General features: G+C 40.5%; 1 protein-coding gene across 10 annotated transcripts in view; it reads left to right on the plus strand.

Annotated features, from left to right (window-relative positions):
- LOC128030726 (E3 ubiquitin-protein ligase RNF220-like) overlaps positions 1-27,643 on the plus strand; it is a 120,217-nt gene that overhangs the window by 72,816 nt on the left and 19,758 nt on the right. For 3 of the 10 annotated variants that reach the window (XM_052618605.1, XM_052618595.1, XM_052618662.1), the window contains exons 3-8: positions 15,148-15,277; positions 20,131-20,179; positions 22,927-23,022; positions 25,001-25,043; positions 26,037-26,141; positions 27,015-27,136. In XM_052618605.1, coding sequence (XP_052474565.1) covers positions 15,148-15,277; positions 20,131-20,179; positions 22,927-23,022; positions 25,001-25,043; positions 26,037-26,141; positions 27,015-27,136 — 545 coding nt within the window. Of the gene's footprint in view, positions 1-15,147; positions 15,278-20,130; positions 20,180-22,926; positions 23,023-24,617; positions 24,848-25,000; positions 25,044-26,036; positions 26,142-27,014; positions 27,137-27,643 lie in introns of those variants that run through there. The other 7 variants (XM_052618612.1, XM_052618674.1, XM_052618632.1 and 4 more) reach the window with 4 other exon arrangements.

Below are 27,643 nucleotides of genomic sequence, written 5' to 3' on the forward strand. Positions count from 1 at the left end.
AGAGCAGATTGACACAAAGGACCCTGCGTGCTGTACACTGCTGCACAATGCTATTGTTATCATACGTTACTGAAAGCAAAGACCTACTCCACTATTTGTCATTTTCAAGTGTCAAATGATTGCATAAAAACAGGATTTATAAAGACTTCGGGAAAGTAGGCTGTGTTTTATGACTGAAAGGAAATAGAACACCACAGTAAGACACAGGATTTTTATTTTTTAACTGTTTCTTACTGTTTGAACATCCCATGTGTAAAAAAGTAATTCAAGCTGAATTTCTTTATTCATTTACTGGGAGTATTTTTGTTGTTGTTCTTGTTACATACGATTAAGCTTAATATGCAAAATTTCAAAATATCTTTTCCCTAAATCAACAGAAAAAAAACTAGGCCTTTTAATGCCTTAATCCCCATTTATACCAAGAATTTTAACTATAAGGATACCTAAGACAATAGCTATATTAGCATCTACACCAACATCCAATAATTTTATGTTCGTTAGAAGCGCAAGCTGCTATTATGCTTTAAATGCACTAGCTCTTTAAACCTGGTTAAAATCTGGCTGCCAATGTTTTTATCATTCCCCAGCTGGAAAACATTGTTCAGAGAGTTAAGATTGTTCATTTAGTTATTAATATAGCTGTAATGTGGACTTCTTTATTCTATTCCTCATAGAATTAAACAATTGTTAAATTTGTTGTTAAGAGTAATTGTCATAATTATCATTTTGGTGTGAACCAGCCTTAATACTGAACGGATGTATATTGCATCTTGATGATCAAATATATATTGCAAAAGCATCTCCACTCATATTGTGTGTCATATCTGGATTATATATGGTGCGAATGTGTGTACATATCTATTTGTGTTTGTGTGCGTGTGCTTATGCGTGTGATAAACGTATTGTTACGTGTCTGAGAGTGGCCTGTAATTCAGGCTCAGTGAACCTCTTCTCCTCGCTCGTGCCTCACCGGCCCCGGTAGACCTGTTGATGGGGCCTCTCTGTCAGCGTGCCACAGGAGTGATAAATGTCCCTTATCGGCATTGTCATTGTAATAGGCCCACAACAGGCCCGAGATGGGCGACTGGGCCAGAGTTATCGCCCAGCTCCTGCAGGGGAAGAATACACATCAAGCTGCCAATCACCCAGCCCGAAAATTGCTCTGAGATTTGAGTCCCCAGACAGCCAGCAGATTGCTAAAGCTCCCTCTCTCCATCCCTCCCTCGCTTGCTGCTATCACGCTGCTTCATTGCTTTATTTCACCCCTTTTTTAATGCTTAAACTCCTAAACACCACCATCTCATGTCAGTTCCTTCACAAGATTTTTTTTCTTTTTTTCTCTTTTTTTTTCTTACCATCGCCAGTACTGCACTGGGAAGACATCGGGGTGCTGGAGAAAAAGGGAAAAACAGGAGCGAGTATGCTTTTGTGTGTGTGTGAGGAAGAACGTGAGATGGAGGAAAAGTGGATGATAGAGGAGTGAAGAGGTTAGTGTGGGAACACCAGCAGAACCATTCCAGTCTCTTAATTTTCTATTGATCCTTGTGCCCCTGCTTTGAGTATCAGCCCTCTCACCTCACCTGTTCACTTTAGTGTCTCTGCTCATGAGAGATGTTAAAGACGTTCCTTTTCTCTGCTCCATTCTTTTAGTCATACCTGCTAATGGCAGGTACATTTAAAAGAATTACAAGGTATAAATCTTGTGTTTTAAAGCTTATTGTTGGTAATGCTGTTTTGCATAATATAGTTTGAAATTGATAAATACATATTTATTAATATTTTAGATGATTGCATTTCTAATAATAATTTTTGAATTTTTTTAAATCAACTTCAATCTAATTTTTTAATTTCTTGATAATAATAATAATAATGCAAAGTTGAATAGTTGAAGTGTGTGTGTGTGTGTGTGTGTAATAATGCAAAATTGTGAATATCTGTATTTACTCCTCAACATTTTTTTCTTACATTTGGTGCTTGCATTCATTTGGGGCCCTGCTCATGGGCAAGTATATGCTGGGTTAGCAATGTCCATAAGGTTAAAGGTTAAACAGCCTTCTAACCGCTCACACGCACACCATAGCCAAGGGGTAACATCCCCCTCTGCTGTTAGAAGTCATAACACACTCCTTATGAAAGCTGATGGAGAAGCTGGTGATGTTGGACCCTGGAGACTGACATGGATAAGATCATTGTGGTGTCCACTGGTGGCCAGCTAATGTTTGTGATGCAATCGGCCATGTCTGATTGAGGTGTTCTCATGGAGGCTACAGGGGACCCTCGGGGACCCCATGGTCTCTTCGTAACGGGTGGCCTGAGGTTTGCCTGCTGAAAAACCCATTCTTCCAGATGACCATCTCATGCTCAGCCCTCATTCCCACTATGGCCTTTATTAAACCATCCTGCCAGCTCTTCCCGCTGAGAAGAGAAACAGAAAGAGACTCTTAGAGAAGGTGAAAGCGAGAGCAGGGGATATATGCCAGCTAAAGATACAGATATGGCAGCACTGTGGGAGGATTAGCTGAGTGTCTCCTGTCAGTGACAAGACCTGATAACAACCTGAGAGCAGTATGGGTTCTGGCTTCACATGCAGGTGAGTTTTTTAATCCATCATACTGACCTCCTGAAGAGATGAACACATCCTTTCCTGCAGTCACTCGTCCCAAAGTTGAGCTGAATCCCAACAGTCTTTACATTTGGGAAATGCAGTGGCCTCGTAATACTTGTATCCTTGAGCTACACTTAAAAATGTAACAAAGTGTCTTACCAAATGCCTTTTGTTTTAAAGAAAGAAACTTTTAACTTAAACATTTTTGTGTTTCACAGAAGAAAGTCACAACTGTAACAACTCATGTTGTTTCAGTTTTGGAACAACATGAGAATTAGAACATTTTCATTTTCAGTTCAGTATGGCTTAAAGTAAATGCTTAATATAAAACTTTTTGGGCCCCGCTTTATTTAAGGAAGGGTGAGAGAGTGAGTAACAGACTGACAGAGAAGTGACAGGATAGAGGGATAGGGACCAGGCTGGGCAAGTCGTGCTATGTGCTGTTGTGCTAAGGATAAATCGCAGCCCATTTGTACTGAGAGACATCTAACTAGCTGCACTCCTGTTAGGCTTCTGCTCCACTGCTGTGACCCCGGTGCCATATTTCTGAGCCATACTGCCTCTCACAGATTAGTACACACACACAAACACATAGAAATGCTGGGATATATGTGACTGTGTTTGAAGGTGTGATATTGTATAACTGGACTGATGTGCTCAACTGTGTAAGCTCTGGGTCTGTTTTTTATTTAATTTTTTGTGCATGCTAATTTACCCTATTGCGCACTTAAACCTAAAAAAAAAAAAAAAAACTAATTTAATAACAGAGTTAATATTGCTAATAAAAAGAGATGTTTCTTGAGGATCAGATCAGAAGATTGACACTGAAGGCTGAAGAAATAAACCTCAAGCTTAACCATTCACGAAAAAGATTTAGAATATTTAGAATATATAAAAATAAGCATCACAGCATTATGTGCAGTGTGATAATTGATTATTCATTTAAAAACAGTATATTTTTTTGTGGAAATTGGGATGCTTCCACCCCCACCACCTCCCTGGATTCTACGATGAGTAGAAAGTTCAACAGAACAGCATTTATTTGAAATATAGGATGAATTTAAGTGAGAAGTGAAGTGAAGTGAAATTCAGCCAAGTATGGTGACCCATACTCAGAATTTGTGCTCTGCATTTAACCCATACGAAATGCACACAAACACACACACACACACTGTGAGCACACACCCGGAGCAGTGGGCAGCCATTTATGCTGCGGCACCCGGGGAGCAGTTGGGGTTCGATGCCTTGCTCAAGGGCACCTAAGTCGTGGTATTGAAGGTGGAGAGAGAACTGTACATGCACTCCCCCCACCCACAATTCTGTCCGGCCAGAGACTAGAACCCACAACCCTTCGATTAGGAGTCCAACCCTCTAACCATTCATCCTTGCTGAATGTCTTAAAAAAACACAGTGTTTTGATTGTATTATGAGGAACAAATAATAAGAAGCATACTAAATATCACAGTTTAATGTTTTATTTAAATTCTAAAAATACCATTATGTTAGGGTTTGGATTAGGGAATACAAAATATAATCAGCTCAGTAGTGCTTTTTGTGTTCAGGGCAGCTGGATAGATTGATTTCTCCCAGTCTTTCCTGTGAAGCACAGTCTGGTACCATGTTAACTGCTCTCAGAAAGTGAGGCAGTGAGGAAGGAGAAAGAGAGAGGCTTAGGCTCTAAATGGTTTGTGGAATGGAGGTTTTAGCTCATGTCAGCTCCTTGCTGTTGCTGACAGATGAGCGGGAGCTAGGAACACGAAATCCCTGGCCCTAATGCCCAGAAAAGTGTGTGTGTGTTTGTGTGTGGTAGAGAAGATAAATAGAGATGGCTGTGTTGTCGTACTGTAGAGTTAGACTCACAGCTCTCCGCTTTGGGAACAAGCTGCAGACAGGCAGACACAGGAGCATCTCTGATGACAAATCAATCCTCGCCTCATTTTCAAACTCCGTCTACACCAGAGCCGGAGCAACTGCGGTAGGAGGGCAAGAGGAGTGCCGCACTGAGGGCTTAAAGCAGGCAACAGAGACTGAAACTTCCTTTAGGGCTGCACTCCAACTGCCAGCATGAGAAAAGTGGCTTTTTGAACAGAAAATCAATTTAGAGTCATTCAATACACTGAGTTGTCGCGGGTAAGATTACAGCATGTTCGCCAGGTTCCATATTCAAATCGTAGCCTTGGAGCCAAAGACGGTTTCCTCACCGGGGCCGTGACTAAACCTTGACGCTCAGCTCCATTGATCTGATCTACTGCGGAGGAGGCCAACAGGTTAACACGCGTAAAAAGGAATATGTCTCAGGTGCCCCAGGTCGAAGGAGGGGGAAAGAGGTTAACCGTTACACGTGCTAGCAAAATCTCCCCGGGATCGTACGTGCTGCATGTGAAAAGTGAGCTAAGCGGCCAGACCGTTTGGCGTATGCGACGGTACTAGAACTGATTGACGGTGACGGCCCACAGCACTTTCTCTTGTAACTTTCAAATCATTAAGCCTTTAGTGTATCAGGTGGCTATTTTACGACTTTGCCTGGAAAGCTTTTTTTTTGGTCTTAGCTCATACAGGATGTGTTGAGAATATTATTCATGCAGTCAGTCAGGGGCCAAGCAGACTAACTAGGACATCTGGAGGCAGAAATATGAATGTAAGTTCACTGACACAGTGTCCTAACCAGACAGAGCATTAAAGCCCATTCTCACTGACAGAGATTTCCAGCAACAAAGCCACCGGAAGTCATTCATTTTTTTAAGTTGTCATGCTATCTAAATGCATCTTTTTGATCATAGTGTGATAGCAGTTTATGAGCTTTTCATTTTTAATCGATGTTTAATCAATGTCAAAGCTCAATCTTCCAGTGAAACAAAAGACTTATGCAGGAATGAAAGGGAGTTGATGTGGAGTGGGCAGGCGATTTGCATGCATGTGAGTTGTCTGTGTTTATGTATTAGACATTGAGTGTGCGTGTTTGTGTTTGTGTGTGTGTAAGCGACGACAGGCAGGGGTGTTAATGCAGGAAGAAGTGGGGGGCGGTCGGTTATGACAGTTCCTGAGAGCCACTATTCATATGGACCTGCAGCCCTGCCATCTAAATTCAATTAACTCCACGGCTGCTATTCTGTCACCATTAGTGGTAATTAGTTAAAACATCAGAGTATAAACAGTAAATTGGCTCTGGTAATTAATTCCCCCTCACAAGCATATGAGAGCAGGAAGAGAGAGAGAATATGAGAGGGGCACACCGACAGCAGTGTACTGATGAAAAGAAACCTGTAGAGGTTATTGGTGGCTTTGTGCTATCAATTATGGTTAGGCATTATTTAGGAAACAGTGCTTGTGTATACAAGCCCACTAATGGACAGGCATAAAGTAGGCAGCACATGGCATCAGTTACAAGCCTGAGCACTCAGCGCACAATATATGCCATCTGGCCAAGGCCGTCTCTTTTTTAGTCATTGTTACATTTTTTTTTTTTTTTTTACACAAATCTAAACTTATTGAAATCACTTTTTTAAAGTTTTGTTAATGTATTTACATTTGCTCAGACCACACAATGTACACACTTCCAGTGCACATTGACATTGTTTTATAGCAACACTAGCATTAGCTTTAGCAGTCGATGCCATTTTTTGTACCACGAGTATAAGCTTTAGCATACAATGCACAATGTGTGTGTTTACAGTAATAGTAGAATTTTCTTAACCATGTATTTGAAAGGATTTTTTTTATAATAGTATTAGCATTAGCTTTAGCATTCATTGTGTTTTGTGTGAGTTTTATATCGACATTAGCTTTGGCATCAATGTTTACTCAGGACTAGATATGATATTAGCACAAATACTTTGTGAAGAGTAAGATGTTTCATTTATGGGTGTGTTTTCAGCCAGAAGATTTACAGAGTGTCTGCTAATCAGATTTCCTGTCGGATTTAGAAAATGTCTTTAAGACTTAATTTATTTAAAATGCATGTATTTCTTAAAAGTTTTACAGATAATGAAAGACGTCTTGGAGATGTAAATGTGCTATCGCAGTATGTATATAATGACTGCTGAAATGTCACTTGACCTTTTGACCAAAACATTTGGGGCAGGTGCCTGGGTCACCCTCATTCAGCTATGGAATACGAGTAGCACATTATGTGTGTTAGCATTCTCACTGCAAATATAATTGGACGCTAGGCATTTTGGTCATTGATGAATGACCCTCGGTGAAAAACTTTCGCCCCCGTGTTTAAGGCCCAGCGTAGATGACATCCTCAGGGACTTAACACTGCCTACTCAGCAAACATAGCCCACCTGTTCAGACAAACACACACGATTTCATAGAGCTGCACAAATCCATCCATATTTAAGCAGAGATGTGCCCTTCCCTGCCTCCTCTCAATCACAAAGCCAGAGTTGTAATGGTCCTTACCCCTTGGGAGGAGAAGGGGTGCTAGGACTGAGGCTTCTCGCCTATTGTAAAAACTGTGGAGAGACAGAAAGAGAGCGAAAGAAAGAGAGGCAGGCAAGCTGGCAGATCTAACCCTGCAGTGTCACCCTCATTTCCTGGGTCAGCGCCTGGGTAATGGTCTATTAATTTGCTCCATTTTCCCCTGTGAGGCAAAACTCAATCTCCAGCCGTTTCACTCTGCTGTGCCATCCGCAAGGTGATTGATTGAATAAACAGCTGTCACTACTGTGAGTGCTCACATCCACCGACACAAGTCTTATCCTGAACACCATACACTCAAACCAAACACACACACACACACACTTACCTCAATAAGATGCCTTCTAAACACTATTCCCTCAAAGAAAACCCACACACTCTCCAAAGCAAGCCGCAGTCACTTAAATGTAGGCACACCATCTTACCCACAAATACACCAGAGTTGTCCAGCATTCAGAAATAAATTGAGAATGCACATTCAAATTGAATTTCTGAATTTGAACTGAGGCAGGAAACATTTAAATTTAAATGAAAGGAAGTCTGTCAAGACCAGTTTTGAATGTACGCTACACTAATTGATTGGTAAGATTTTAGAAATGTTTTCTGAAAGAAGTGCTTGATATGGCTGTATTTATTCAATCAAAAATCCCAAAAAAAAAAAAAAAAAATTATTAAGTATTATTACAATTTTAAATAACGGTTTTCTATTTTAATATATTTGAAAATTATTCATGTGATCACAAAAGCTGAATTTCCTGCAGCCATTACGGTGGTCTTCAGATGAACAGTTACATGCATCTTCAGAAATCATTCTAATATGCTGATATGGTGCCAAAGAATCATTTCTTCTTATTATTATTAATAATGTTGAACTAACGTTGTTCTGCTCAATATTTTTGTGGAAACTGTGATACATGCACAACCCTGTCATGCACAGCCAAAATAAAAATAACAAATAACAAAATAACAACAAATAACAAAATAATTTCCCATCATGCCCTTTAAAAAGTCCTCAGAGTTGTTTGTGTGTTCAGATAATGAAGTCTCCTCCCCTCTGAAGAGCATAGTTATGAATGTGGCCCTAATAACTGGCTTATGTTTCCACAAGACTGCCAGCACATCTTTGCACGCCCCACACATATGCTGATCATGCACATCAAACCAACATTGTCTTTAGCCAAACACTCCTCCCCACTGAGAGAGAATGACAGAGTGATACCGACACCAAACCACTCCCCTCGTCCCACTCCTCTCTTAGGTGCTGATTGCATTTGCCTTTTTAAATGTGACACCCTGAGTGTATGTGTGTGTGTGATCGGTAGCGTGAGGAGCTGCTGTTTAAGAGCACAATGCATCACTGTCAGTGGTGATCGGCCTCCTGTGCGCGGTTAGCACAGATGCCAACACCGACGCACATCAGGTCCCAAACTGAGGATGACCTCGTTCCATTTCATCAGACATCCTCTCAATGAGGCGCGATGCCTCATTCCCTTCTTCTCTCATCCTCTCTATTCTTTTTTTCACCTAACCCTGAGTAATCAGCCTAGGAACTGCCCAGCCTGCTTATGGTTTCCTCTGCTCACTTGCAATAAAGTAAAAAGCACACACACACACAGATAGTCTGGGCTGGTCCCATTATCAGTCTAATTCCTCTCCTTTTGTATATAAAGCACATTTTTCTATTATGGCGATGACATGTAGCGGCTCACCTTGTTCTGATTTAGCGAGGAGGGGAGGCAAAAAAATGAAGGCTGACAGGTTTGCTGGATTTATTTGATTGCGCATACAAGGCAGTGTCATTTTCGAAGATTCAGAGTATAAAAAGATGTGTGTGTGTGTGTGTGTGTGGCCTTAAGGCAAGAAGAAGAAAAGAGAAGCCTTGAAAGGGAGGAAAAAAAAGGCCCTGAATCAAATCAAATTCCTCTTATCGGGCATTATTTGACGACGTTATCAGACAGCATAATGTGGTTACATTCAGTAAGAGGCTGAGAGATTTCACTGTTTACTGATGTTGGCATGCTTAAGGGCAAGAGGGGAGAGAATGAGGCAGGCGTAAACACTTGATGCATATTGGGAAAGCCTGTTTAATTCAGTGCTGGTATGAAATGGAGAAAAAGGAATTCATTAGAGCGGATAGAGAGAGGACAGATTTTTGGGTGGTGGTGGGGAGCTTGTGATGGTCATGGTCAAAGTGAGCAATTTGTTAATCAGTGAAAGCACTAAATGCAGTGATCAGTAGTAAAACCAAAACTGGTGCCAATCCCTTTGTGGTCTTACATTTCCTATTTTTTGTGGTCTTTTTTTATTCAGATTTTTTGGGCCTGCTGAAAAAATCTGTAGACCAGCTAAAAAAAAAAAAAAAAAAAAACGGTATAAAATTGCCCAAATTTTAGCATATTATAGTTATCAGGAATGGTTTTGACCAATCAAAAGCTTAGCGGTTCACCTGTTAAACTTGCATAGCTGGTGATTGGTCAACACCATTGCTGTTAAAAAATATGCATTCATTCCTCAAGAATAACAAGAGATTTTAGACCATATTTTGGGTTTTGACCACCCTGGTTGACCAACAAAACAGCTTAGACTAACTTATTGTGCTTTTTACTTTAGTACGGGTGGTTTAAACCATTAACCATCCTAGCTGGTCTAGGTTTTTTTTGTTGGTCAAGCAGGGTGGTCAAACAATAATTAGTTCTTCTAGATCAAAGAAGAATAACTTAAAAAGTAAATATTAAGTTACTTTCATTCCCATTCAGTGTGGATGGTGCACCTGTGGGTGCAGTGATTGGCTTTACAAAAGGGCGACTGGTATGCTAGTAAATTTAGTCATTCTCAGGTGAGTCTGGCAGGTTGTGCAGAGGAAAGTCCTTTACCATCTCTGCCTTCAGCTCACCATGGGCACACTGTAAGCAAAGAGAGATTTCATAAGGCACATGCTCCCTGCCTGTGCCCATTAGTGGCAGCTTTGTTCTCTCGCCAGTACCTTAAATGCTCTCTGTTTTGTTCACCGAGCACACTCATACACGTGGCGCACACACCTACACTCAAAAATGTACTCCTGACTCCTAACAAACCAGACAAAGACCATTAAACCCACCAAACGAGTGAATTTGCTGCAATTATGAGAGTAATGCTTAAAAGGTCAAGGTGGGACTTGCCCACACAGTGATGTGTGTGGTGTTACTACCATTATAAAACTTTAAAAGATGCCTACGCACATTATATGTCAATTTTCTATCTAAACGTTTCACAGTATCTGCCGCGTCGGGTTTTATGGACGCAGATATGTAAGCATGGAGGTTTTTTTTCTGCATTTGGAAGCAGTTAAATAAATAGGCGCATGCTGTTTGAGTTATGCTGCGTGAGGCTAAATGAGAGGAGAGACAGACAGCTAACAGCCCCAGCCGGAGCTGCCAGTGGCAGGCTGCCAACTACCAGGGGAGCTTACGTTTGAGGCGGCTTCTGTAGAGCTCTTTTTCTATCTTTTTTTTTTTTTTACACAATGCCTTGTAAAACAACATACGAGGAGTGTCAGAGGCAGCTGGAGGGGAACGATACATCACCATACAGCTAGTGGCCAAGTTAGCTCGAATCTGCCTTCACCAAGGCAGCAAAGTTTGACACTATTAAGATATTAGCATGCGCTAACTCATCCGTCCAGTGTGTAATTGTGCCATCAGTGGGGTTAGCAAGAGGTTACCTTTGATGAAAGTGCTTTTAATAATTAGGGAACGTCTAACGCCAAGAGAGGCCGCTGGCTCTGGCCCTCATTAGCTGTGCTATCAGAATAAAGGTCTGGGTGAGTGTATGTACGGTAATAAAGGTGTGTTATGGCTAAGAGCGGGGGGAAAGACGGGATTTTTGAAGGCAGAGAGAGAGGGAGATAGCGGGAGAGAACCATCCATCTTGGCAAATTAGAGAAGATCAGGCCAGCACTCAGTCAGAGCTGTCACAGACATCTTTCTCTTTCTCTCTCTCTCTCACACAGCATGGCATTTAGGTGAGAAATCTCAGCTCTAAAAAGTTCTGTCAGTCCTATTTCCTTGTTATTTCCCCTCTCTGCGCGCTGGTCTCACCGGCCCTTTAGATTAAACGGAGTCCCCACCTTTCTCCACGCAGGGGTCCAGCGCAGGGGGGCATCCCACATTAATCATCTTTAACGCGCTGACAAGCAGCATGCGCCAAACCCCCTCCATGCCTCAGGATTTATCTCTCTGTCTTCTGCTAGCCATCACTCACCCCCTTAGAGAGAGAAAGATGGGGGAACAGAGAGATGGGGGAAAGAATAAGAAATGGACAAGAGGAATGGGACACTTTATAGACCACATGTGCTCTGGTGACTGGTGCTTTTTATTTTAGTAAAGAGAGAAGACTATTGGGACACTGAATGAATGAAATGTGTATGTTTTCTACCATTATGCAAATATTTTCACATATGTATGTATATATATATATATATATATATATATATATATATATATATATATATATATATATGGATGGATGGATGGATGGATGGATGGATGGATGGATCTTGTAAATCATGTAAAAAATTATTGTAAAAAAAATATTGGAAATGTACAAAAGGATAACATAGGGTGAGTTTGTTAGGATTTTTCCAGAGCTGGAGACCTGTGTTTGTGTCCCTCCTGCCCTCCCAGGGAAGACATGATTAATCACTGGCTGTCTCTATTAGTCAATCCTCTCTGGGGACGATGTGGACACCTAAACCAAACTGCACGCACACATAGTGGGGCGGTCTATAGGAAAAACATTAGGTCTGCACACTAACACACACATGGATATATGCGAAGCTTTGACACAGCCTCACGTATTTGCAAACTGATGTCCACTCACAAACACACACCCTTTCACTATATAGGCATTCATCAGTCTGTGCTGACAGACAGACTATTAAGTGTGCGTTATTTTTTGTGAATCCTCTCCATTAACATCAAAGCTGCCAAATGACCAGCTCCCTGTTTGTGAGTGAGTGTGTGTGTGTGTTTTCAGGGAGACAAGTGACAGGGAGCTGGTTCAGGTCCCGACAAGCGCTTGACCAAACCATCATGACTCCATTACTGAGCCCATTGATTGTGTACGGATGAATTAAAGAGCCAGTTTCAAGAGGCACACACTCATTTTCTCTTCACACATGGACAGAGGGGCACACACAGACACAATCACACGCACTGGTAACAGATCCCATCATGCACACATAACAGAGTCAGAGGAACCTCTGACATGTTAACAGACAAAAAGGAAATAAATGCATTGAAGTACTGTAAACAAGAAAATACAGTAAATGTATTAATAGCGTCAGAATTTACACTTTATATAGTATTTACAATTTGCATAGGACATTTTAGGTTATACCTATTAATGATGTGCAAACTTATAGAATAAACAGAGCTGTATGATAATGAGTCTGTATGGACAGACTGTCATTCCGACACAACCTCTTATGTCAGGCTGTGTGATTTCATGTTGCAAATACGTAACAGACAGACTGAAGATTTATCAGCTTTAGAATGGGTCTGGACCTCTCTTTGTTCACTCTTGCAGACTGTGATTGCTTTGGCACGACTCAAATTATCTTGTCATTGCAATAAAGCTGACCACTGCTGAAGAGAGGAGGGGAGAGAGAGAAATGGAGATGTGTGGGTGATGATGGGAATGAATAAATGGATTAATAATTATTTTAACCAAAATCTGCATTTTAACAAATATATATATTTATGTGTGTGTGAATAAAAACATATAATCATTTTCAGAGCTATTTGGAAAATATTTTACATTTTTTATATAATATTTTTAAATGTATAAATGTCTCTTTTATTTCATTATCTATTTATGTAGTATATTTTTATTCATATTACTAGTAGAACATAGTATGCTGTATAATAAAATTAATAATAATATGTAATTTATACACACATATATAATTAATGAAAGAAAGAAAGAAAGAAAGAAAGAAAGAAAGAAAGAAAGAAAGAAAGAAAGAAAGAAAGAAAGAAAGAGAAATAGGTGAGAGGAGATAAGACAGGGGAGAGCACGGAAAACAAATAAAGGGCCAGAAAATGAGAAAATAGATGTGCAGGATTTTGCTGGACAGACTTAGAGGGAGAGAGGGGCAAGCGAGAAAAGGGTGGTGAGAGAAACAGAGACACACAGAATTGTAATCGATTACCTATTTTTCAAAGTCACTTAAAGTGTCCAGAGTGTGGGGCCATTAAGTAGTGGTGCTGGTGAATTGGGGATGGGTATGCGTAGGCACGCATGACTGGGGAGAGGAGAGGAGAGGAGAGGGAGGAGGTGGAGAGATGTATGTGGGTGGGAGGGGGAGTTTTGGAGATGCTAACACTGACCCATGCTAGTTCCTCACTGATGAATCCATGCTCTTGCAGGAAATAGTTCTGACAGGCCAATATGTGAGCAGAGGATATGTGCCCCTGGAGGGACGTTGCCGCATGTATGCACATGTGCGTGTGAGCGTTTACATGTGTTTGTGTGCATGTTTGCCTGTGTGTGTGTGTGTGTGTGTGTGTGTGTGTGTGTGTGTGTGTGTGTGTGTGCATAGACTGGACTGTTAGCGATCATCACCCTCTCAAACTGTACACACATCATGTCAAGACAAACACAACAGTGCCCTCTGAAGTCAAGGACGGGTTCATACTGAGCCCTAGGCTTTATGTAGAGAGAAGAACCAGGATTACAGCCCCACTGCGTGTGGGTATGTGTGTGTTTGTACATCTGTTTGCAACCTGCCCTCAAGTTACCTCATCATCTCGAGAAAAGATGCTCACTAACCCCTACTGCAACAGATCAATAGCTGCCTCCCAGACATTATAACCAAACTGTACACTTACACACTTTGATAATTGGACACTGTTGTTTCGCTGTGTGAAATGGAAGGTGTTTTTACATCTACAGTATATGTCTGTTTAACTCATTGAATAAAATGTTATCAGAGAATTGACATTCTAAAATATTAGGACGCGGTCACTAACTATAGTTTTGTATAACTATTTATGTCATTTGAAGAAAGTGTACAAGTCTTACTAGTAAATCGTTTAGTATGTGCTAATCTCAGAGAATTTCTAAATTCAGAATTTACAGTGGTGTGATTTCCTCACTTCCTGCTTGTGTATATATTTGCGCTTTGAGTTAAGTAAGCAGACTCACCATGTGACTTACAGCTGTAGTCTGTCGGTAACAGTGAGTTCATCCAGGATATCCTTTTTTTCAGGGAGTATGCATTGTCCCAAAGGGCTATAAATAGTTGCTTTGATTGGCTAGTTCGTGATCTGAGAGACTGAGGGTATAAGAGTGAAACAGGAAGTGTTTTTTCCACTCATTTACAGAGCTGCACATTAGATAATTCATATGCAAAAGATGTGTCAGTTACTCAGAGGCAGCCATGACACACTCACACCCACATGGATGGACTTTTGTAAAAATAAACATGGCCATGTGTTCAAATGTGAACGCACGTAATTGTTTATGATAAAATGCTTTCATGTTCCATGCTTTCATGAGTTCACAATAACTGTGAATAATTGTACTTTATATTACAGTGTCTGATGAAATGTTGTCCATTGCTGAATTGATATAGTAAGTGTATATGAAGTGTGTGTGTGTGTGTGTGTGTGTGTGTGTGTGTGATACAGCTGAAGTGACACAAGCTCAGTGGCGTAACTGTCTGTGTGGAGCTGTGGATCTAGTTTAATGAGGGAACAGGAGACAGGTGGCCAAGGATGACGGATTCTCCTTCGGCAGAAATCTGAGCCACTTAATCCACACAGTCCACAGAGAGGAAAAAATCTGAGCACTCATCTGACCCATGCTCATTTGGAAATTTACTGTACAAAAACTGGGACAACACTTCTGTTTTCTAAGGTGTTTTTACAGGATCTGCCCAAAGCAAAAATTGTATCTTCTTTTAAATTATGGTTTGGGGATTTTGTCCCTTTTTAATAGCTTTAGTTAATAAAAACAACACTGGCTCTGGCCAACAATGGAAAGATGAATGTTTAGTCATGTCTACAAATTTCCCAAACTTTTTCATAATAATAAATAACCTCATCTTCTTTTTTTCTATCTTTCCGTTTTTCTCTCAGGTAAGAAGAAGGTGTCACTCTATGACAGTCAGGCTCCCATCTGCCCCATCTGTCAGGTGCTGCTGCGTCCAGGAGAACTTCAGGAGCACATGGAACAGGAGATGGACAGGCTCACCCACATGCACATCAGGTAGACTCACACATCTCTACCTGCCGTCTTCTGACAGCTCCATCAGTTCTTGTCAATGTTTCCCAAACAAATGAAGCACGTTGGCTGCTCTCCCTCACATAAGTGTTTGGTCTAAAAATCAGCAGTGAAGACACCTGCTACTGGTGTAATGCTCCAGTGATAACAAAGACCAGCAGCAGAACAGGTGATTTTCCTCCCTATCATCCATCAGCCCACATGCACTTAGGCCTTTCATGTAAGCATGGCTGGATGATCACAGAGATCCAGCAAAGTACCGTCATTCATCCACTGCCTGAGGCTTTCAGATTGGTACATCAACTTAACCCCTGTTAAATCGCTGTGTTCTCATACATCGCCCACCCAAACAAGGCAGGAAGTTTCATCCTGTGAGCTTGAAGGAACATTAGCCATAACAAGATACAATGTCGTTTGAATCTACACATTGTGCTGCATATCCCCCTTTTTGTTTTAATACAATATTCTGCTGGGCTTCAAACAGGGACACAGGGAGAAAGCGAGAGGGGGATATTAATTCTCAGCAGGATGTCTTTCCAGCATGAGTGTTATCCATCACACGGCGGTGAGGAGTTATGTTTTAATAATTAATAAAGGGCAGTGGGTTGCCCTCCCCTGCGGGTAGTGGCTGTGGACACTGACATGGCTCTGGGCCTCTGTTGCCCCTGCCTGTTTGATAGTGCTGGTTATTTAAGGAAATTGCATCATTGCTCCAGGCCTGTCAGGGTTGGATGCCCCTCTGCATTACAGGCCCATGATTTAGCCTTTCCTGCGCTCCTTTTAACCTCTGCTTATAGCCGAGAGAGTTATTTTCCTAGGCTAAGGCAGTCCAATCACTTAATACTGATTTAGGATAAAGAGAAAGTGAGAGATGGACTGAAAGAGATAAAATGCTGTTTGCATTTGAAAGTAGAGGTTTAAATGCCTTTAAGTGAGTAAAATGGGAATGCTACCTCACTGCATTCATAATGTTAGCCATAATCGAAAGACTGAAGTATTTTCTCTTTTCATTCTGCTTGGAATTTTCATTTTTGATGTCTATATTTGAGCATAATTTTGGACCAATTAGATATGACTCTGGTTACCCAAAATAAATAAAGTGATCCATTTTTGTTTTTAAATTTAATTTTTTTTTTTTTTTTTTATAAAAATACTTTTATCATCTGGTTAAAACATTGCATTAGTCATCATGCAAATTTTGTCATGGTTTAGTAGTATTGCAACAGTTACTAATATCTTCCCTGTAAATCTGCAGTAAAATTAAAATGATCCCATTTTAGTTAATCTACATCAACATTTGCATCCAGAATATTGAACTATTATAGGCATTCCTGAAGTACATAGAGAAGTCACCGCATTGCTTCATCGATTCTACTGCTATCAGTGTGAAACTCTGGGCTTCCTTCCCTGTATACTTCCTCCCAGGCAGGGCTCTGCTCAACACACGCTAGCACACACAGATCATTGGAAGTGACATGGCGAATTTGTGGCAATTTGTAGTAAATCTCCCTTTAATGATAGCGTTTCATTCTGCACCAAATGAGACTTGAGTGCATGTAAAATGGGGAAAGCTATTTAAGATGTAGCATTAGGCAGATGTCTGAGTGGAAGTGGGTGAGTGTGTGTGAGATTGGAATCCGCCGCGCACTCCCCTCTCTCTCCCTCCCTTGTGGCCGCATCGCCATGCCCCCTCCCTGTCTTGTCCTCTGCTCTTCATGTATGGAAATGGAAATCCATCATGCCCTTTACCCGTCTGCCTGCTCTGAGGGCCACAGCAATCTACATATTCCCCCACCCTTTCCCAGCTTCTCCACGTAATCAATTTGCCTCCAGCGGAGCGAGGGAGATCCGGGTGGCAAACGACACGAAAAGCAATCTTTATCTCCAGTTTACAACCCCCCAACTGTCGACTGGCATTTATTCAATTTTCTCTTCTCAGTCTTGCTGAACTTGGCTGCGAGAGGGGAAAGGGAAAGCTTGGTTTGTCCAGTGCATGGAGTTTGTGGGATTTTGGAGTCAGTCGCATATGGGGAATGGATTTAAACTGAGAATTTCAAAAAGATGAAAACTGATTGGTGAAGGGTCAGAGTTCATGCTGTATGAATTCATATACCTACTGTATATAAGGGAGATCTTAATACTGTGTCCCAAGTCTCATCATCTTGTTGCCCTTCCCCTCAAAAATCTCTTGTGGGAGAAAAATTATTTTTCATTGTTCATTTAATTGTTACATTACATTAGAGCAGGAGGTTCAAACTTTTTTTTTTTTTTTTTTTTTTTTTTTTTTTTTTTTTTTTTGAAAAATGTGAGAGGAAATTGTAAGAAAGTTTAAATTAAATGCTTTCAGTTCCTTTGGACCAATATTTATTGTGAACATTTGTATAAAATGTGTTTTTAATTATAATTAATGATTTTAAATGATTATTATATTTTTAATATTATACTATTTTTATATTCACATTTTAATTCATTTTGAATTTAGTACAATGACAAGATAAATGCCAATGATGTAATTTTTAATATCACACTTTTCACACAATTTCCTCTTCATATTTTTGGGGTCCTTGACATCAAAACATTTTAAACCCTCTGCTTATCGAGTAACATCTCAAATTTGCAAGTCTCACTGAGTTTTTGCCTCGTCCGATTGAACAGCATCTTGCCTAAAGATCACACGCAGATTATTTTTACTGCAATAAGTACTCATGATTTATACATTATTGTCTGCACACTAGTCCTAAATTGACTTGCTTTCCATACACATACCATTACATAATGTCCCTCAGGTCCTATAGTTCAGTTTCTGTGTGGCAACTCTAAACAAGTAAAGAGTGTTTTTCTGTCATTGGCCTTGCCTGCTTGTGGCACCACTTGGAAAAGAACATTTTGAGAGACTAGGGTGTCCAATAAGTGCAGAGGGGCCATTTAGAACACTACAGTGTATGAAGTGTATCTTAGTGTTGTTGTTGTTTTTGTTTTGTTTTGTTTTTTGACATGAGGAGATGTGTGAGGTCACAGAGATTCACTGTGCCACACTGGGCAGATATATGATGCCTAGGAGTCCGTTTATTATCTTGCAAACAGCACGCTGTCACCGATGGGGCAATTTATCCCCTCAAGGCCTGGTTCCTGATTTGTGTTGTATCTTTCTTCTCCTCTGTCTCATCTTTTCTCTCTGTCCCCTTCTCTTTCTTTCCTCCCCTTGCTGTCAGATCAATCATGACGACTACAGAAAAGGTGGGCTAGAGGCTTATTACCTGAGTGTAAGGGTGGGGCAACACTGCAAACCCCGCCTCCACCTGTCATTCATTACATTTGAGTCTTTTTAGGCAGTCCATATACTTTACTGTAACTTCATCTGTCACAGCAGAAACTAAACTCTCTGTTTCATTTGGCCAGTGACACGTGTGCCTGCAGGATCAGACTTTCAGATTAGGGTGCAGGCTAATTCAGTTTCAGTTAAACCGTCTCCCTGGGTGTGAATGCATGATTTAAAATGAACATGACAAGGGTGATGTTACCCCGTCATTGTTTCTCAGGTCATCATCATGCTGCTTCATAAACACCCAGCAGTGGCCCATCTATGGGTCTCTAAACAAGAGATTCAACGAGAGTGACGGACAAGGAAACAGACAGACAGCGAAAAAAGCAAGAGGCAAAAAAAAAGTAATGGAAGGAGAGATGGCAGGAAAGATATTAATGTTTCAGAGAGGAATCTGATTTGATATGTCTTTCCCTATTGTCGGCGGATGCTTTAGCCGCCCCGTTTAATAATTCCTGCCTTCCAATCAGTCATCCTCAATCCACAATGTCCACGAGGCAAAGATTCAATGTACAATCCACCCGCCAGAGACAAGGAGTCGCCCCCCCCCACACACTTTTTTTCTCTCTCTGCCATTCTCTGCCTCTTTAATACAATGTTTACAAGCCAGTGCATTGTCCTCAACATATTTCAAAGTCCTAAGTGCCCAAGGCGTTTCACTGACAAATCAAATAACCGCAAAATCATTTATTCCCTTCTGCCTTAGTCTAACTGCAGTGGGGGGATCAGGTCTGGATGGAAGCATCCATGAGAATGATTACTTCAATAAAAAAATTATAACCCAAATCTGCTTAGCAGTCGTACTTTTGGACAGTAATTGTTTCAAATACAGCATGACCCAGGGCTGCCTGGATTGAGTGGCATAGAGGATGGGTTTGAAACTGCTCTCGACTCCCCCCCTCCCCCCCAACCCATTTTCCATCTCCAGATGATTAAAAGTGTGATTTGTGCGGCTTTGTTCTCTTTTGTCTTGTCTGTCCTCTCGAAGGCCAGCTCGGGTCCTAAGTGAAGCCAACAAGGGAATGCTCAATATGACTGAGCTAAAGAGAGTGTTGATGGAGGAGACGTGTGTTGCCCAGCTCCTCAGGGGACAGAAGTTGCATCTCTCCGAAGTGACAGATTGCAGTTTCTGTTCAGTCAAAAAGAGATGGGTTTTTAGCCAGTGCAGCCTGTGACACATGATCAAAATAGATCAGCCATCATGGCAACAAGTTGCTCCTGCACATCACATTCCATTGAAATTAACATCAGTGCACGTCAGCTGTGAAATTGTCCTTTTGAATGGCCTTTTTGAGTCTGTATCAGTCTCATCGATTACACAGAGAGCTGTAGCCAGCTAGACATCGAGACATCGACCTCGAAAATAAGAAGAATGGTCAATATGTGGCTTTTTTATGGCAAATTCCTACATTTTACATTTGGTTTTCTCAATTTTGATTACATGCCATTGGTTATAGCTATATGAAGAAGTTTACTGGTTACAGCCATGTCTCACATTGTCTTTTTTTCCCTGTAGCAAGAACTCATCACACAAGGACATCAATGCAGCTCCAGGCACACCGAAGGTAAGATGTCCACCATCTTTATGTTCACTGATAGGCTCAGCCACAATTAATGGCAATTAGTTCTCTATTTCATAGACAAAGACGTAAAAAAAAGAGTCTTGTGTCACTATAAGAGAGAGTGGTCGCAAACATCTGGCTTTATTTTCTGCTGTAATTTATTTAGAGCTCTCAGTGTTTCCTGGCTGCTTATTCAAAAGACCTGCACATGGAAAATGATACCCGTGTTTTTCAGTGTCATTGTCTTAAAAGGAGGAAGAGGCCAAGTGTACTTAAAATCTCAATTAAATCTGCAACCACATTGATTAAATTATGTAGTGCAGTCACCACATGATTCGCTAGAGAGTTTTAATGTGCTACAAACAACTCTGCTTAATTCCAAGCATGGATATTAAAGGTATAGTTCAGCCAAAATGATAACTCTGTCATTATTTGCTCACCCTTATTTTGTTCTAAACCAAAAGAAAATATTTTGTACATTTCATCAAATGGACAAAAACAGTTTAAATATATATATTTTTTAATATCCATAAAAAAAAGAAAGTTATACCTGTGAGGGTGAGTGAATGATGACAGAATTGTCTTTTTCTGATGAACGTATCCCTTTGAGCTATGATTTTAAAGGATAACAAATTACAGGCTTAAATGACATTGTCAATGGAGAGTATTGCGACACATCAAGCATTTATCTTTCAGTTTTGGGATTTTATGATGCCATGAACCTTTGCAAATGCCAACCTCACATTCACTAAAGACATTCTCCTGATGCCTGAGATATATATTTTTACTTTGTCTCAGAATAAATGCATATTTCTTGGTGAAGAAATGAACAAGAATGGTGATAATAATAAACCATCCTCATTTGATTGTCCCTTATCCAGAGGGCAAACCCTTTGGTTCTGACCCACGGTTGGAGAGAAACTGAGACTCTGGAAAGAGCATGAGAGCCAGAAGACACAGGAGCAGGTTAGAGAACAGGCCGTGTGAGGCGTGACTGAGCATTCTATAGCACACACTTAGTATTCCGTAGGAGTGTGTGGAAAATGAAGAGGCTAGCTAGGATGGCGGAGGAGGTCCATGATTCTCCTTTAAAAGATGGCAAGCAGCAGATCAGGCCCAGCTCGCTAGTTCTAAAGGGGATTAACCCTGGGCCGAGTTGGCCCATCTTTACCCCTCTCTCAAGCCGGCATTGCCATAGCGACTCCATGCCAGTCTAATCCAACAGGGCGAAGGCCAACAGTGGTAGGCGGCACAGTTAACATGCTAACATTTGCAGCACTGCTACTGCTTGTGCTACACCTTAATGTGCAACTTATACAATGATTAAATGCCTAAAGGATAAAATGTTAATATAAAGGTAATTTTCAATGCAAAATCTGTTGAGGTTCATATTGCACAGTAATTCAATTTATTATGCATAAATCTTTTAGCAAAGATAATGATTTATACACTACGGTTCAATAGGTCAGTAAGATTTTTTTTTTTTTAACGAAATTATGATTTTTATTCAGCAAGAATGCATTAAATTTATCAAAAGTGACAGTAAATGCCACAAAAATAATTGTGAACTTTTTATCCATCAAGTAATCCTGAAAAATGTACATTTTTGTTCAATGTTGATAATAATAAGAAATTATTAAGATTATTAGGAAAATATTAAGATAATTTGTAAGGATTGTATTGCACTGAAGACTGGAATGGCTGCTGAAAATTCACCTCTGACGTCACGTGAATAAAACATAATAAGTTATTAAAAAGAAAACAGTTACTTAACATTTTAATAATATTTCAATTAAATGCAAAATTGTTGAGTATAAGAGACCCTTTTTAAAAAAAAATTGTAATAATTTTACTGATCACAAAACTTGAACAGTAGTATATAACCTTTATCTTTAATATTTTTTTACATTGTAACATTCGAGTCAGATTACCTGGTACTAAACATGCTGGTTCTGTGTTATTTTGGGTTTATTATCATTTCTCATTAGACATTGAAACAGTTAAACATCACACACTAGATACAGTATAGACTAGTGTAAACACTTAGTGCTCATACTCACTCTCTGGCACACACCGTATTCCCTGAGCTCCAAAGGTTTTGAGATCACAAATAAATTGTTTCCTGACCTTGCGATTCAAAAGCATAAGGAGCCATGCATAATGTCTAATTTACTGTCCCCGTAGAGAAAGGCTGCCATTTTTCACATATTAATATTAGATTACAGTTGTCAGCCACTAAAGCAGCAACCCCTCCTCTCACTCTGATTAATCAGAGCAGATTGTAAAAACAAATATTTTATAGCCACCTCATAAAAGCAGGACGGAGATCAAGACTCTCGGGAAAGCAAGCAGTATTTCCCCTTCCCCCGTTCCTCAGTCATTTTAGAAATTAAGTCAATTAGACTTTCAGAAGAACAAGCCTGTTACATCTCCAGGCACACGGCGATATGTTTATAGGCGATCAAAGTGTCCTGTCATGCCGTCTGGTGTCCTGCTTTCTGTCTGTTCCTCTGTCGAAGTCTCCATTACTCTAAACACTGTTGTCCTGTCAACACATAGTTTAAAGCTGAAATGGCAGTTAATGGTTATCTGTCAACAATCAGCCATATTGTTACACACCGGTTTTGTAGTTCTTGTGTTTTTTTTTAAACTGGCTACATTATCAGTTCAGTGGATGACACATTTGTCTGGATGGCTGCTCACCTCTTTCTTTCTTTTTTTCCTTTGTTTTTCTCTCTCTCCCTCGACAGTCTCTCCTGTTGTCAGTGCACATCAAACGTGAGGGCGAGTCTCCAGTTGTGTCCCCGCTCTCCTCTGATGAAGCTCACCATTCTGACAGATACCAGGTGAGACGGGACGCCTCAGACAGAGAGTGTCTGTCACAGGTGCAGAGTGACAGACTGTGCAGTTCTGACACTCTGAGCACAACTGCACAGACTGAAACCCTCCACTCTGATGCAGCCCTTCATTTCACTGGGTTTTAGCTTGTTGAGAGTGTCTCAATATATGGGAGTTTCAAATTGAAGTGAAATCCATCCAAGTTGGTGCTTTACCTGAGATGTAATGAAACTGGATTTCTGTCAACTGAAAGTAATGACAAAAAAAAAAAACATTAAAAAATTTAGCTTGGGAACACTTCCACAATATCCTCCATCTTATCCCAGACTGGATCTGATTGCTGGACGTATTAATACAGACTGAAATCTGTTCTGCTAATCTCCAGCCCCAGGTTTACTCAGGCTGTAATGTTTGTTCTGCTCTGATATGTAATCATCCATAGTTTAACCCTGGGCTAATCTACACCGCCCCCAAGATATCCCCCCGGATATCATCTCTGTGCGCCAGTGTCCTTGACATGTTTGTTTTCTTCCTGCTTCACCCTGAAGCTGTGGGTTTCCCCTCAACCCTAGAAGTGGGAGAATTTCTCAATTGAAGCAACATCCCGACAGATCTTTGCACATTAGCTATAAGAAGCCTCTCCTTCATGGTCCTGATAAGTCTTTAGAATTTGCCTTTAATGTCACAAAACTAAAAGTACTACTGACTGATATACAATGATTGTCAAGGGGCCTTAAATACATAATGGCACCGTTTCAAGATCATTGTTTTGTAGAACTATTTATTAATGAAGCTGCTCAAATCACCTCATGCTAATTTCCTTTTCCTAAAAGTCATGATGATCTTTTTTTGTAACACAATCTGTCTCGTGTGGACACATCGTGCCATTGATATATCATAAAATAGACTGACAGCAGTGGCTCAAGAGTTTCTGAAGGGATCTCTGCCTCTAGACATTATACATGCGCCAACTGTTAGAGCAGTTTGAACCTATGTATATACATATAAGTATATATATACACTTAAATTATTTTGATAGGTGTGTATCTTTCCAGTTTTTTTTTTTATATAAAAATGTTCAGCATATTTGTTGGGTAACATTTAAAATATATTTGCGGGGTGTTTGTTGTATAAAATCTGATACTTTTGCTTTTTTGTAACAAAATATATTGGAAGGTATAGTCTACACACAGTTGCATAAGTCTTCACATCTTATATATATATATAGAACAGTTCATTGTACCAAAAAAGAAATAAGGAAAGAAAAGTATTGAATAAATCATATTTTTTATACCAGAAGAGTTTGTTGAGACCTCTTAAACCAGGGGTTCTTATCTCTGGCCCTCAAGGTCCACTTTCCTGCAGAGTTTACCACCATCCTTGATCTAACTGACCTGTCAGTAACTTTCTAGTAATCCTGAAAGAGCTTGATTAGGGATGGAGCTAAACTCTGCAGTAAAATGGACCTCAAGTGCCAGAGTTGAGAACCCGTGTCTTACAAAAATGAATCAAGCAACACATATCATATGCGTCGTTTACATATTGCTGCGCCCCAGTGGCGAAAGAAGGAACTGCATCAGTTGCAACTTTTGACTCTGACGTGACGGTCACGTGACCGGTAGCAATATGGCGGCCATGGCGCGCTGAGACGAACTGTTGTAGTAAGCCTAATATTTTAAATCCTTATTCATCCTTCGTAAATTGACTATTGAGTCTCATATCCGCGTTTTGGAGGAGAGTTATCCGGGCTTCATGTTTTTGTAAACCAAATGAGTTTGGAGGGTTGTGGCGTTTGCAATGGAAGAGGATTTGCAGAGCAATGGCCAGAGTGAAGTAGGTTTTGTTTACATTCAGACATCAGGGATCTGCTGCAGAATCCAGCGCAATCTTGTGATGCGCGCATCATTATAGTCCTTATATAGAAATAAGCAATAAACTTAAATGACTGACAGATTTTTCTTTGTTCTTTTTTCCCCCCACATGCAGACATTTTTACGAGTTCGAGCTAACAGGCAAACACGATTGAATGGTATGTATATTTTCTCCCTGGAACAAGGAAAGTGATATTAATGAGCGATTATCTGTTGACATATGACTTATAAAAACGTAATTGACATATATTTAATAGTTTAATACTTCATATCATTGGTACAAAGTGCAGTTAATATATAGAGAGCTGTCCTTTACCTAGCAAGCTCCTCTCTGTAATGTTTATTAAAATAAAAATGAATATTATTTGATAACATTTATATCAATATAAAGTTGCGATATTTAGTCAAACATAAGTAGTACTATTTAAATAAATTGTATTTTTATAGTACATCATCTTCTAGAGTCTGTTTACATGCAGTAGTATTTGATGAAAAATAATGGCCTTATTATTAGTTTATTTTAATAAATACTCATGCCTGTCTAAGTCAGCTTATTATAAACACCTGACAAAAATGTCTGCAATATTGGATGGTGGATAGATCATTTATAATCTTTACCTGATAAAATAATACAGTTTAAGGCATTTGTGTGCCATTCTGCTCAGTGAGCAATACTTGAAGCACTTGACATGCTCTGAAGACTCGTCTTGCTGACAGCGGGTCTAGTCATGTTGTATGTTTATCTGAACCCCAACCCATAGTCATTAGTCGGTGGGTGTGATGGAGCAGCCGCCCCCGTGGGGAGGGTTGGTGTGAGCTGGTAGCTCACTGACCCGAGGCCAGTTGTTATTCTGGGTGTTGGTATCCGTCTGGCACGAATAAGGAGCTTCTCGTCTTTCAGGGTGCATCACTGGGGTCTGTCATGTGGCCTTGCCAGAAGCTTGACATCCATGTCAACCACAGCACCCCTTGCCACATATTAGGTGATTTTCTACAAGCCTAAGCTGTCATATATTAAATAACATGGCTGTTTATTATAGTTAGTATAGCTTGTAGTCAATTGTGGCCACCTGATTTTGCGCTTCCCTTGACTGTAGCGCCTGCCCAAGCAGAGAATCTCCTTAACCCTTGGTTTTTTCATGTGTCAACAGTCGATGACCTCTGCTGGTGCAGGCGCAACGCCAAGGAAAGTTTCAAAAGTCCCCCAATCCCAGTGCCCAGAGGAGTGCCCCTAGCCCCTTGCTGCCTGCGGCATGGTAAGACCCCCTCCACCCTTTATCGCAGCCGCAGGCACTGTAAGGGTAAATGGGGCTGTCTTTGTTTAAACCCGAGGCTGTATTAAAGTATACCACCTCTCATCTGAGACGCGGTGATTTCAGAGTGGGGAAAAACTCCTGCTGTGCCCAATTAATCTGCCTTTCTTCGTGCTATTTAATGATGCCCATCTCCCCCACATTACTGTCAACGTGGCCAGTGTTTCTCTCTCTTCTCCCTCTCCTGGAGGTAATGGCAGAAGCTCCTGCCTCTCCTCCTCCAGTCCCCCTCGGCTCCATTCGCAATCACAGCCAGCTAAAAATTAATGTCCCCACACGCCATTTGCAGTTAAGAAAAAGCGACAGAGACTTACGGCGCAATAGGCGCTGTTCTGCTGTGTTAAATTTCTAATTATGTGCTCGGGGAGGGGAGGGAGAAGAGCGAGACACCCCGAGAGATCAGAGCTCGGGCCGTTTTTTCGTGCCTGTCCCTGATGTATCAAGGAGGAATTGGTGTTTTGGTGCAAAGGCCTAATGGACAGAGTTCACCTCTGAGCCCTATCATATCACTGTTGTGCTTTGCATCTCATCCTTCTTGCCTGAATAATCTTTTCAGTTTGACTCTCTCTGTGTGTGTGTGTGTGTGTGTGTGTGTGTAAATCAATAAATGTAATAACTAAAATGAACAGAAATCTAAAGTCATTTTAATGATGTCATAAATATACATATTTTTTTATTTTAATCATTACCTATTCCCCACTCAGTGCCAGTATAGATTATGTATATAGTATATATGATGTTCAATTTGCTCCATTGCATTATCATTTGATATATATATATATATATATATTTTTTTTTTTTTTTCTTGTGCTGCAGCCCGGATTGGGAAGATGAAGCGCCGAAAGCCTGAGGATGGACAGGTATGTCCACTGTGCAGCGCCCCGCTGACAGGAACGGAGGAGGAAATGAGTAGGCATGTGGAACAATGTCTGTTCAAGGTAGCTTCATAAACCCAGAGATCTGGGCCTCCAACCTCCTCTAGAAGCTCTCGCCTTTCTGCCCTCACTTTTCCCTGGACATCAGTCATCTGACAAAACACACACGCATATTAATGTTTCTGGGATTTAGTTCCTTATGATTACACCTATGTTGTATTCCTACATGGGTGTCCAGGGAATAGTTGAAGGATTAGTTCTGTTCCTCCTCCTTCACTTAGATTTGGCTGGCACTTTGGCATCCTGAACCTATTTAATAGATATTCTACTGTATTGTCATTTAACACTGAGTTTATAGAAAATCTCAATGGAAACTTGTTCAAGGAGTCTGACTGGCTTCCCTCTTTAACCATTTAAGTGGTTCAGGATGCAGCACTTCCCTCTTTATTATATAGCAGGTTCCTCTTGACCCATCTAATCCAGTAGTTCTTATAATACTAATGCACTCTTGGTGGTTGGATTCAGGTGTTCTGTTGCATGTGGTTTGATAGCTCCTAAAATTAGACATCA

Source organism: Carassius gibelio, chromosome A2 (genome assembly GCF_023724105.1).
Source record: "Carassius gibelio isolate Cgi1373 ecotype wild population from Czech Republic chromosome A2, carGib1.2-hapl.c, whole genome shotgun sequence".
Taxonomy (NCBI): domain Eukaryota; kingdom Metazoa; phylum Chordata; class Actinopteri; order Cypriniformes; family Cyprinidae; genus Carassius; species Carassius gibelio.